The sequence below is a fragment of the Crinia signifera genome, chromosome 6 (assembly GCF_055691185.1).
Source record: "Crinia signifera chromosome 6, ASM5569118v1, whole genome shotgun sequence".
NCBI classification, from domain to species: Eukaryota; Metazoa; Chordata; class Amphibia; order Anura; family Myobatrachidae; genus Crinia; species Crinia signifera.
The window spans coordinates 1,317,922-1,330,422 of NC_139222.1; the positions used below are offsets into that span (position 1 = coordinate 1,317,922).

At 50.3% G+C, this 12,501-nt stretch overlaps 1 protein-coding gene across 3 annotated transcripts in view; it reads left to right on the forward strand.

The window, feature by feature from the left end:
• LOC146009803 (uncharacterized) overlaps positions 1-12,501 on the forward strand; it is a 131,673-nt gene that overhangs the window by 109,986 nt on the left and 9,186 nt on the right. For 2 of the 3 annotated variants that reach the window (XM_083150277.1, XM_083150278.1), the window contains exon 6: positions 2,895-3,549. In XM_083150277.1, coding sequence (XP_083006403.1) covers positions 2,895-3,549 — 655 coding nt within the window. Of the gene's footprint in view, positions 1-2,712; positions 2,811-2,894; positions 3,550-12,501 lie in introns of all 3 variants that reach the window. The other variant, XM_083150279.1, reaches the window with a different exon arrangement.

Sequence of the window (12,501 nt, forward strand, 5' to 3'; positions counted from 1 at the left end):
TCACTGCGTGTCTCCTACAGATGGGCCCAGTAACAGGAATACCCCAGAGAGATGTCCCCGTCCTCTGTATTCCCAGGATAATCACATATATACAATGTCCTCAGTCACTGCGTGTCTCCTACAGATGGGCCCAGTAACAGGAATACCCCAGAGAGATGTCCCCGTCCTCTGTATTCCCAGGATAATCACATATATACCATGTCCTCAGTCACTGTGTGTCTCCTACAGATGGGCCCAGTAACAGGAATACCCCAGAGAGATGTCCCCGTCCTCTGTATTCCCAGGATAATCACATATATACAATGTCCTCAGTCACTGCGTGTCTCCTACAGATGGGACCAGTAACAGGAATACCCCAGAGAGATGTCCCCGTCCTCTGTATTCCCAGGATAATCACATATACACCATGTCCTCAGTCACTGTGTGTCTCCTTCAGATGGGCCCAGTAACAGGAATACCCCAGAGAGATGTCCTCGTCCTCTGTATTCCCAGGATAATCACATATATACCATGTCCTCGGTCACTGCGTGTCTCCTACAGATGGGCCCAGTAACAGGAATACCCCAGAGATATGTCCCCGTCCTCTGTATTCCCAGGATAATCACATATATACCATGTCCTCAGTCACTGCGTGTCTCCTACAGATGGGCCCAGTAACAGGAATACCCCATAGAGATGTCCTCTGTATTCCCAGGATAATCACATATATACCATGTCCTCAGTCACTGTGTGTCTCCTACAGATGGGCCCAGTAACAGGAATACCCCAGAGAGATGTCCCCGTCCTCTGTATTCCCAGGATAATCACATATATACAATGTCCTCAGTCACTGCGTGTCTCCTACAGATGGGCCCAGTAACAGGAATACCCCAGAGAGATGTCCCCGTCCTCTGTATTCCCAGGATAATCACATATATACAATGTCCTCAGTCACTGTGTGTCTCCTACAGATGGGCCCAGTAACAGGAATACCCCAGAGAGATGTCCCCGTCCTCTGTATTCCCAGGATAATAACATATATACCATGTCCTCAGTCACTGCGTGTCTCCTACAGATGGGCCTAGTAACAGGAATACCCCAGAGAGATGTCCCCGTCCTCTGTATTCCCAGGATAATCACATATATACAATGTCCTCAGTCACTGCGTGTCTCCTACAGATGGGCCCAGTAACAGAGATACCCCAGAGAGATGTCCCCGTCCTCTGTATTCCCAGGATAATCACATATATACAATGTCCTCAGTCACTGTGTGTCTCCTACAGATGGGACCAGTAACAGGAATACCCCAGAGAGATGTCCCCGTCCTCTGTATTCCCAGGATAATCACATATATACAATGTCCTCAGTCACTGTGTGTCTCCTACAGATGGGACCAGTAACAGGAATACCCCAGAGAGATGTCCCCGTCCTCTGTATTACCAGGATAATCACATATATACCATGTCCTCAGTCACTGTGTGTCCTACAGATGGGCCCAGTAACAGAGATACCCCAGAGAGATGACCCCGTCCTCTGTATTCCCAGGATAATCACATATATACAATGTCCTCAGTCACTGCGTGTCTCCTACAGATGGGCCCAGTAACAGAGATACCCCAGAGAGATGTCCCTGTCCTCTGTATTCCCAGGATAATCACATATATACCATGTCCTCAGTCACTGCGTGTCTCCTACAGATGGGCCCAGTAACAGAGATACCCCAGAGAGATGTCCCCGTCCTCTGTATTCCCAGGAAAATCACATATATACCATGTCCTCAGTCACTGTGTGTCCTACAGATGGGCCCAGTAACAGAGATACCCCAGAGAGATGACCCCGTCCTCTGTATTCCCAGGATAATCACATATATACAATGTCCTCAGTCACTGCGTGTCTCCTACAGATGGGCCCAGTAACAGGAATACCCCAGAGAGATGTCCACATCCTCTGTATTCCCAGGATAATCACATATATACAATGTCCTCAGTCACTGCGTGTCTCCTACAGATGGGCCCAGTAACAGGAATACCCCAGAGAGATGTCCCCGTCCTCTGTATTCCCAGGATAATCACATATATACCATGTCCTCAGTCACTGTGTGTCTCCTACAGATGGGCCCAGTAACAGAGATACCCCAGAGAGATGTCCCCGTCCTCTGTATTCCCAGGATAATCACATATATACCATGTCCTCAGTCACTGCGTGTCTCCTACAGATGGGCCCAGTAACAGAGATACCCCAGAGAGATGTCCCCGTCCTCTGTATTCCCAGGATAATCACATATATACCATGTCCTCAGTCACTGCGTGTCTCCTACAGATGGGCCCAGTAACAGAGATACCCCAGAGAGATGTCCCCGTCCTCTGTATTCCCAGGATAATCACATATATACCATGTCCTCAGTCACTGTGTGTCTCCTACAGATGGGCCCAGTAACAGGAATACCCCAGAGAGATGTCCCCGTCCTCTGTATTCCCAGGATAATCACATATATACCATGTCCTCAGTCACTGCGTGTCTCCTACAGATGGGCCCAGTAACAGGAATACCCCAGAGAGATGTCCCCGTCCTCTGTATTCCCAGGATAATCACATATATACCATGTCCTCAGTCACTGTGTGTCCTACAGATGGGCCCAGTAACAGAGATACCCCAGAGAGATGACCCCGTCCTCTGTATTCCCAGGATAATCACATATATACAATGTCCTCAGTCACTGTGTGTCTCCTACAGATGGGCCCAGTAACAGGAGTACCCCAGAGAGATGTCCCCGTCCTCTGTATTCCCAGGATTGTACAGAGGAGAATCACAGGACCCCACAGGAGGATCAGGTAGGTGGGATTTAGGGTCTGTCACTATGTGATATGTACAGAAGCTGGGTGTCTGATACACTGATATTATACTGTGTAATTTAGGGTGAGCACCTTTCTAATATGAAGGCAGAAGATACAGAGGGAGAAGAAGAGACGTATGTGACTGATATGAAGACAGATGATACAGAGGGAGGAGAAGAGACGTATGTGACTGATATGAAGGCAGAAGGTACAGAGGGAGAAGAAGAGACGTATGTGACTGATATGAAGGCAGAAGGTACAGAGGGAGTAGAAGAGACGTATGTGACTGATATGAAGGCAGAAGATACAGAGGGAGAAGAAGAGACGTATGTGACTGATATGAAGGCAGAAGATACAGAGGGAGAAGAAGAGACGTATGTGACTGATATGAAGGCAGAAGATACAGAGGGAGGAGAAGAGACGTATGTGACTGATATAAAGGCAGAAGGTACAGAGGGAGAAGAAGAGACGTATGTGACTGATATGAAGGCAGAAGATACAGAGGGAGAAGAAGAGACGTATGTGACTGATATGAAGGCAGAAGATACAGAGGGAGAAGAAGAGATGTATGTGGCTGATATGAAGAGAGAAGAAGACGCGTATGTGAATGATATGAAGGCAGAAGACACGTATTTGACAATTATTAAAGTAGAAGATACAGAGGGAGAAGTAGGGACGTATGTGAGGGGTGATCAGCAGTTTAAGGAGGAGGAAATACCTACAGATTTTAAAACAGGTGAGTAATAAATGTTTATTAAAAAGTGTCACATATCCTCCAAGCAATGTCTGATTCAACACCTTGCTCTGTTAAACTAATTAAAGCCATCAGCCCCTATTATACTCCTGTTCTCCCCCTCACATCATGTCACTGTATGCTACCAGCCCAGAGATCTGACCAGTCTCCTCCCCACACTCTCTGGTGTATCTCATACATCAGGAGCCATCAGCCCCTATTATACTCCTGCCCTCCCCCTCACATCATGTCACTGTGTGTTACCAGCCCAGAGATCTGACCAGTCTCCTCCCTGCACTCTCTGGTGTATATCATACATCAGGAGCCATCAGCCCCTATTATACTCCTGCTCTCTCCCTCACATCATGTCACTGTGTGTTACCAGCCCAGAGATCTGACCAGTCTCCTCCCCGCACTCTCTGGTGTATCTCATACATCAGGAGCCATCAGCCCCTATTATACTCCTGCTCTCCCCTCACATCATGTTACTGTGTGTTACCAGCCCAGAGATCTGACCAGTCTCCTCCCCGCACTCTCTGGTGTATCTCATACATCAGGAGACATCAGCCCCTATTATACTCCTGCTCTCCCCCTCACATCATGTCACTGTGTGTTACCAGCCCAGAGATCTGACCAGTCTCCTCCCCGCACTCTCTGGTGTATCTCATACATCAGCAGCCATCAGCCCCTATTATACTCCTGCCCTCCCCCTCACATCATGTCACTCTGTGTTACCAGCCCAGAGATCTGACCAGTCTCCTCCCCGCACTCTCTGGTGTATCTCATACATCAGGAGCCATCAGCCCCATTATACTCCTGCTCTCCCCCTCACATCATGTCACTGTGTGTTACCAGCCCAGAAATCTGACCAGTCTCCTCCCCGCACTCTCTGGTGTATCTCATACATCAGGTGCCATCAGCCCCTATTATACTCCTGCTCTCCCCCTCACATCATGTCACTGTGTGTTACCAGCCCAGAGATCTGACCAGTCTCCTCCCCGCACTCTCTGGTGTACCTCATACATCAGCAGCCACCAGCCCCTATTATACTCCTGCTCTCCTCTCACATCATGTCACTGTGTGTTACCAGCCCAGAGATCTGACCAGTCTCCTCCCCGCACTCTCTGGTGTATCTCATACATCAGCAGCCATCAGCCCCTATTATACTCCTGCTCTCCCCCTCACATCATGTCACTGTGTGTTACCAGCCCAGAGATCTGACCAGTCTCCTCCCCGCACTCTCTGGTGTATCTCATACATCAGGAGCCGTCAGCCCCTATTATACTCCTGCTCTCCCCCTCACATCATGTCACTGTGTGTTACCAGCCCAGAGATCTGACCAGTCTCCTCCCCGCACTCTCTGGTGTATCTCATACATCAGGAGCCATCAGCCCCATTATACTCCTGCTCTCCCCTCACATCATGTTACTGTGTGTTACCAGCCCAGAGATCTGACCAGTCTCCTCCCCGCACTCTCTGGTGTATCTCATACATCAGGAGCCGTCAGCCCCTATTATACTCCTGCTCTCCCCCTCACATCATGTCACTGTGTGTTACCAGCCCAGAAATCTGACCAGTCTCCTCCCCGCACTCTCTGGTGTATCTCATACATCAGGTGCCATCAGCCCCTATTATACTCCTGCTCTCTCCCTCACATCATGTCACTGTGTGTTACCAACCCAGAGATCTGACCAGTCTCCTCCCCGCACTCTCTGGTGTATCTCATACATCAGGAGCCATCAGCCCCTATTATACTCCTGCTCTCCCCTCACATCATGTCACTGTGTGTTACCAGCCCAGAGATCTGACCAGTTTCCTCCCCACACTCTCTGGTGTATCTCATACATCAGGAGCCATCAGCCCCTATTATACTCCTGCTCTCCCCCTCACATCATGTCACTGTGTGTTACCAGCCCAGAGCTCTGACCAGTCTCCTCCCCGCACTCTCTGGTGTATCTCGTACATCAGGATCCATCAGCCCCTATTATACTCCTGCTCTCCCCCTCACATCATGTCACTGTGTGTTACCATCCTAGAGATGTGACCTGTCTCCTCCCCGCACTCTCTGGTGTATCTCATACATCAGGAGCCATCAGCCCCTATTATACTCCTGCTCTCTCCCTCACATCATGTCACTGTGTGTTACCAGCCCAGAGATCTGACCAGTCTCCTCCCCACACTCTCTGGTGTATCTCATACATCAGGAGCCATCAGCCCCTATTATACTCCTGCTCTCCCCCTCACATCATGTCACTGTGTGTTACCAGCCCAGAGATCTGACCAGTCTCCTCCCCGCACTCTCTGGTGTATCTCATACATCAGGAGCCATCAGCCCCTATTATACTCCTGCTCTCTCCCTCACATCATGTCACTGTGTGTTACCAGCCCAGAGATCTGACCTGTCTCCTCCCCGCACTCTCTGGTGTATCTCATACATCAGGAGCCATCAGCCCCTATTATACTCCTGCTCTCTCCCTCACATCATGTCACTGTGTGTTACCAGCCCAGAGATCTGACCAGTCTCCTCCCCGCACTCTCTGGTGTATCTCATACATCAGGAGCCTTCAGCCCCTATTATACTCCTGCTCTCTCCCTCACATCATGTCACTGTGTGTTACCAACCCAGAGATCTGACCAGTCTCCTCCCCGCACTCTCTGGTGTATCTCATACATCAGGAGCCATCAGCCCCTATTATACTCCTGCTCTCCCCTCACATCATGTCACTGTGTGTTACCAGCCCAGAGATCTGACCAGTTTCCTCCCCACACTCTCTGGTGTATCTCATACATCAGGAGCCATCAGCCCCTATTATACTCCTGCTCTCCCCCTCACATCATGTCACTGTGTGTTACCAGCCCAGAGCTCTGACCAGTCTCCTCCCCGCACTCTCTGGTGTATCTCATACATCAGGAGCCATCAGCCCCTATTATACTCCTGCTCTCCCCCTCACATCATGTCACTGTGTGTTACCAGCCCAGAAATCTGACCAGTCTCCTCCCCACACTCTCTGGTGTATCTTATACATCAGGAGCCATCAGCCCCTATTATACTCCTGCTCTCCCCTCACATCATGTCACTGTGTGTTACCAGCCCAGAGATCTCACCAGTCTCCTTCCCACACTCTCTGGTGTATCTCCTACAACAGGAGCCATCAGCCCCTATTATACTCCTGCTCTCCCCCTCACATCATGTCACTGTGTGTTACCAGCCCAGAGATCTCACCAGTTTTTTTCCCACACTCTCTGGTGTATCTCCTACAACAGGAGCCATCAGCCACTAGTATACTCCTGCTCTCCCCCTCACATCATGTCACTGTGTGTTACCAGCCCAGAGATCTGACCAGTCTCCTCCCCGCACTCTCTGGTGTATCTCATACATCAGGAGCCATCAGCCCCTATTATACTCCTGCTCTCCCCCTCACATCATGTCACTGTGTGTTACCAGCCCAGAGATCTGACCAGTCTCCTCCCCGCACTCTCTGGTGTACCTCATACATCAGGAGCCATCAGCCCCTATTATACTCCTGCTCTCCCCCTCACATCATGTCTCACTGTGTGTTACCAGCCCAGAGATCTGACCAGTCTCCTCCCCGCACTCTCTGGTGTATCTCATACATCAGGAGCCATCAGCCCCTATTATACTCCTGCTCTCCCCCTCACATCATGTCACTGTGTTACCAGCCCAGAGATCTGACCGGTCTCCTCCCCGCACTCTCTGGTGTATCTCATACATCAGGAGCCATCAGCCCCTATTATACTCCTGCTCTCCCCCTCACATCATGTCACTGTGTGTTACCAGCCCAGAGATCTGACCAGTCTCCTCCCCGCACTCTCTGGTGTATCTCATACATCAGGTGCCATCAGCCCCTATTATACTCCTGCTCTCCCCCTCACATCATGTCACTGTGTGTTACCAGCGCAGAGATCTGACCAGTCTCCTCCCTGCACTCTCTGGTGTATCTCATACATCAGCAGCCATCAGCCCCTATTATACTCCTGCTCTCCCCTTCACATCATGTCACTGTGTGTTACCAGCCCAGAGATCTGACCAGTCTCCTCCCCGCACTCTCTGGTGTATCTCATACATCAGGAGCCATCAGCCCCTATTATACTCCTGCTCTCCCTCCTCACATCATGTCACTGTGTGTTACCAGCCCAGAGATCTGACCAGTCTCCTCCCCGCACTCTCTGGTGTATCTCATACATCAGGAGCCATCAGCCCCTATTATACTCCTGCTCTCCCCCTCACATCATGTCACTGTGTGTTACCAGCCCAGAGATCTGACCAGTCTCCTCCCTGCACTCTCTGGTGTATCTCCTACATCAGGAACCATCAGCCCCTATTATACTCCTGCTTTCCCTCTCACATCATGTCACTGTGTGTTACCAGCCCAGAGATCTGACCAGTCTCCTCCCCGCACTCTCTGGTATATCTCCTACATCAGGAGCCATCAGCCCCTATTATACTCCTGATCTCCCCTCACATCATGTCACTGTGTGTTACCAGCCCAGAGATCTGACCAGTCTCCTCCCCGCACTCTCTGGTGTATCTCATACATCAGGAGCCATCAGCCCCTATTATACTCCTGCTCTCCCCCCTCACATCATGTCACTGTGTGTTACCAGCCCAGAGATCTGACCAGTCTCCTCCCCACACTCTCTGGTGTATCTCATACATCAGGAGCCATCAGCCCCTATTATACTCCTGCTCTCCCCCTCACATCATGTTACTGTGTGTTACCAGCCCAGAGATCTGACCAGTCTCCTCCCCGCACTCTCTGGTGTATCTCATACATCAGGTGCCATCAGCCCCTATTATACTCCTGCTCTTCCCTCACATCATGTCACAGTGTGTTACCAGCCCAGAGATCTGACCAGTCCCCTCCCCGCACTCTCTGGTGTATCTCATACATCAGGAGCCATCAGCCCCTATTATACTCCTGCTCTCCCCCTCACATCATGTCACTGTGTGTTACCTGCCCAGAGCTCTGACCAGTCTCCTCCCCGCACTCTCTGGTGTATCTCATACATCAGGAGCCATCAGCCCCTATTATACTCCTGCTCTCCCCCTCACATCATGTCACTGTGTGTTACCAGCCCAGAGATCTGACCAGTCTCCTCCCTGCACTCCCTGGTGTATCTCATACATCAGGAGCCATCAGCACCTATTATACTCCTGCTCTCCCCCTCACATCATGTCACTGTGTGTTACCAGCCCAGAGATCTGACCAGTCTCCTCCTCGCTCTCTCTGGTGTATCTCATACATCAGGAGCCATCAGCCCCTATTATACTCCTGCTCTCCCCCTCACATCATGTCACTCTGTGTTACCAGCCCAGAGATCTGACCAGTTTCCTCCCCGCACTCTCTGGTGTATCTCATACATCAGGAGCCATCAGCCCCTATTATACTCCTGCTCTCTCCCTCACATCATGTCACTGTGTGTTTCCAGCCCAGATATCTGACCAGTCTCCTCCCCGCACTCTCTGGTGTATCTCATACATCAGGAGCCATCAGCCCCTATAATACTCCTGCTCTCCCCCTCACATCGTGTCACTGTGTTACCAGCCCAGAGATCTGACCAGTCTCCTCCCCGCACTCTCTGGTGTATCTCATACATCAGGAGCCATCAGCCCCTATTATACTCCTGCTCTCCCCCTCACATCATGTCACTGTGTGTTACCAGCCCAGAGATCTGACCAGTCTCCTGCCCGCACTCTCTGGTGTATCTCACACATCAGCAGCCATCAGCCCCTATTATACTCCTGCTCTCCCCCTTACATCATGTCACTGTGTGTTACCAGCCCAGAGATCTGACCAGTCTCCTCCCCGCACTCTCTGGTGTATCTCATACATCAGGAGCCATCAGCCCCTATTATACTCCTGCTCTCCCCCTCACATCGTGTCACTGTGTTACCAGCCCAGAGATCTGACCAGTCTCCTCCCCGCACTCTCTGGTGTATCTCATACATCAGGAGCCATCAGCCCCTATTATACTCCTGCTCTCCCCCTCACATCATGTCACTGTGTGTTACCAGCCCAGAGATCTGACCGGTCTCCTCCCCGCATTCTCTGGTGTATCTCATACATCAGCAGCCATCAGCCCCTATTATACTCCTGCTCTCCCCCTCACATCATGTCGCTGTGTGTTACCAGCCCAGAGATCTGACCAGTCTCCTACCCGCACTCTCTGGTGTATCTCATACATCAGCAGCCATCAGCCCCTATTATACTCCTCCCCTCACATCATGTCACTGTGTGTTACCAGCCCAGAGATCTGACCAGTCTCCTCCCCGCACTCTCTGGTGTACCTCATACATCAGGAGCCATCAGCCCCTATTATACTCCTGCTCTCCCCCTCACATCATGTCACTGTGTTACCAGCCCAGAGATCTGACCAGTCTCCTCCCCGCACTCTGGTGTATAATGATTGACTTCTAATAAATGTAAATGTATACATATACAATATTTCTAGAAAGGGATAATAGATGTCTGTAGTTTTATTCCGGCAATGCCTCTCTTCCTCTGGTGGTATGCTCTATACGTGTCTCTTATTCTGGCAATGCCTCTCTTCCTCTGGTGACAGGTTCTATCCGTGTCTCTTATTCCGGCAATGCCTCTCTTCCTCTGGTGGTATGCTCTATTCGTGTCTCTTATTCCTGCAATGCCTCTCTTCCTCTGGTGGTATGCTCTATTTGTGCCTCTTATTCCGGCAATGCCTCTCTTCCTCTGGTGGTATGCTCTATTTGTGCCTCTTATTCCGGCAATGCCTCTCTTCCTCTGGTGGTATGCTCTATCCGTGTCTCTTATTCCTGCAATGCCTCTCTTCCTCTGGTGGTATGCTCTATTTGTGCCTCTTATTCCGGCAATGCCTCTCTTCCTCTGGTGGTATGCTCTATTTGTGCCTCTAATTCCGGCAATGCCTCTCTTCCTCTGGTGGTATTCTCTATCCGTGTCTCTTATTCCGGTAATGCCTCTCTTCCTCTGCTCAAAAAAATAAAGGGAACACTTAAACAACACCACGTAACTCCAGGTCAACCACACTTCTGCGACATCACACTGTCCACTTAGGAAGCAACACTGATTGACAATCAATTTTGCATGCTATTGTGCAAATGGAATAGACAACAGGTGGAAATTATAGGTAATTAGCGAGACCCCCCCAATAAAGGAGATGTTCTGCAGGTGGTGACCACAGACCACTTCTCAGCTGCTATGCTTTCTGGCTGATGTTTTGGTCACTTGGGAAAGCTGGCGGTGCTGTCACTCTAGTGGAAGCATGAGACGGAGTCTACAACCCACACAAGTGGCTCAGGTAGTGCAGCTCATCCAGGATGGCACATCAATGCGAGCTGTGGCAAGAAGGTTTGCTGTGTCTGTCAGTGTAGTGTCCAGAGCATGGAGGCACTACCAGGAGACAGGCCCGTACATCAGGAGATATGGAGGAGGGCAACAGCCCAGCAGCAGGACCACTACCTCCACCTTTGTGCAAGGAGGAACAGGGGGAGCACTGCCAGAGCCCTGCAAAATGACCTCCACCATGTGTCTACTCAAACGGTCAGAAACAGACTCCATGAGGGTGGTATGATGGCCCAATGTCCACAGGTGGGGGTTGTGCTTACAGCCCAACACCGTACAGGACGTTTGGAATTTGCCAGAGAACACCAAGATTGGCAAATTCACCACTGGCGCCCTGTGCTCTTCACACATGAAAGCAGGTTCACACTGAGCACATGTGACAGACGTGACAGAGTCTGGAGACGCCAAGGAGAACGTTCTGCTGCCTGCAACATCCTCCAGCATGACCGGTTTGGCAGTGGGTCCGTAATGGTGTGGGGTGGCATTTCTTTGGGGGGCCGCACAACCCTCCATGTGCTCGCCAGAGGTAACCTGACTGCCATTAGGTACCGAGATGAGATCCTCAGACCCCTTGTGAGACCATATGCTGGTGCGGTTGGCCCTGGGTTCCTCCTAATACAAGACAATGCCAGACCTCATGTGGCTGGAGTGTGTCAGCAGTTCCTGCAAGACGAAGGCATTGATGCTATGGACTGGCCGCCCGTTCCCCAGACCTGAATATAACTGATCACATCTGGGCCATCATGTCTCGCTCCATCCACCAACGCCACGTTGCACCACAGACTGTCCAGGAGTTGCTTTAGTCCAGGTCTGGGAGGAGATCCCTCAGGAGACCATCCACCACCTCATCAGGAGCATGCCCGAGTGTTGTAGGGAGGTCATACAGGCACGTGGAGGCCACACACACTGCTGAGCCTCATTCTGACTTGTTTTAAGGACATTACATCAAAGTTGGATCAGCCTGTAGTGTGTATTTCCACTTTAATTTTGAGTGTGACCCCAGACCTCCATGGGTTAATAAATTTGATTTCCATTTTGTTGTCAGCACATTCATCTATGTAAAGAACAAAGTATTTAATAAGAATATTTCATTCATTCAGATCTAGGATGTGTTATGTTAGTGTTCCCTTTATTTATTTTAGCAGTGTATATATCGGATACCCGAATCTGCGCACACTAAAACCTTAGAGCAGCACCTCTGAGATCCCCTGTTAGATGGGACCGGGGGTTTAGGTATGGAAAGAAAAGGTTCATAGGGCACTATAAATGAATAGATAGATTTTATAAATGTGATATATCTCATATATTTGGCTACATCTGTCACTCAAAGTGTCTGGAGCTATAACGCTGGGTGGAGCCTCTGACTCACATGACTGACTCACATGACAGAGAACCAGCCCAGTGAGCCCACAGACAGTGCCAGACACCCTCTGCCTCTCCATGTTACACAGCAAAGACACAGCTACTCACCAGACACACCAGGTGAGCCCCCCACACCTCCATACCTCCCAACATGACCCTCTCCAGGAGGGACAGAATGCTCTGTTTGTGGACTTCCATCTTAATATATGATTGTCATCACCTGTTTTAAACAGGG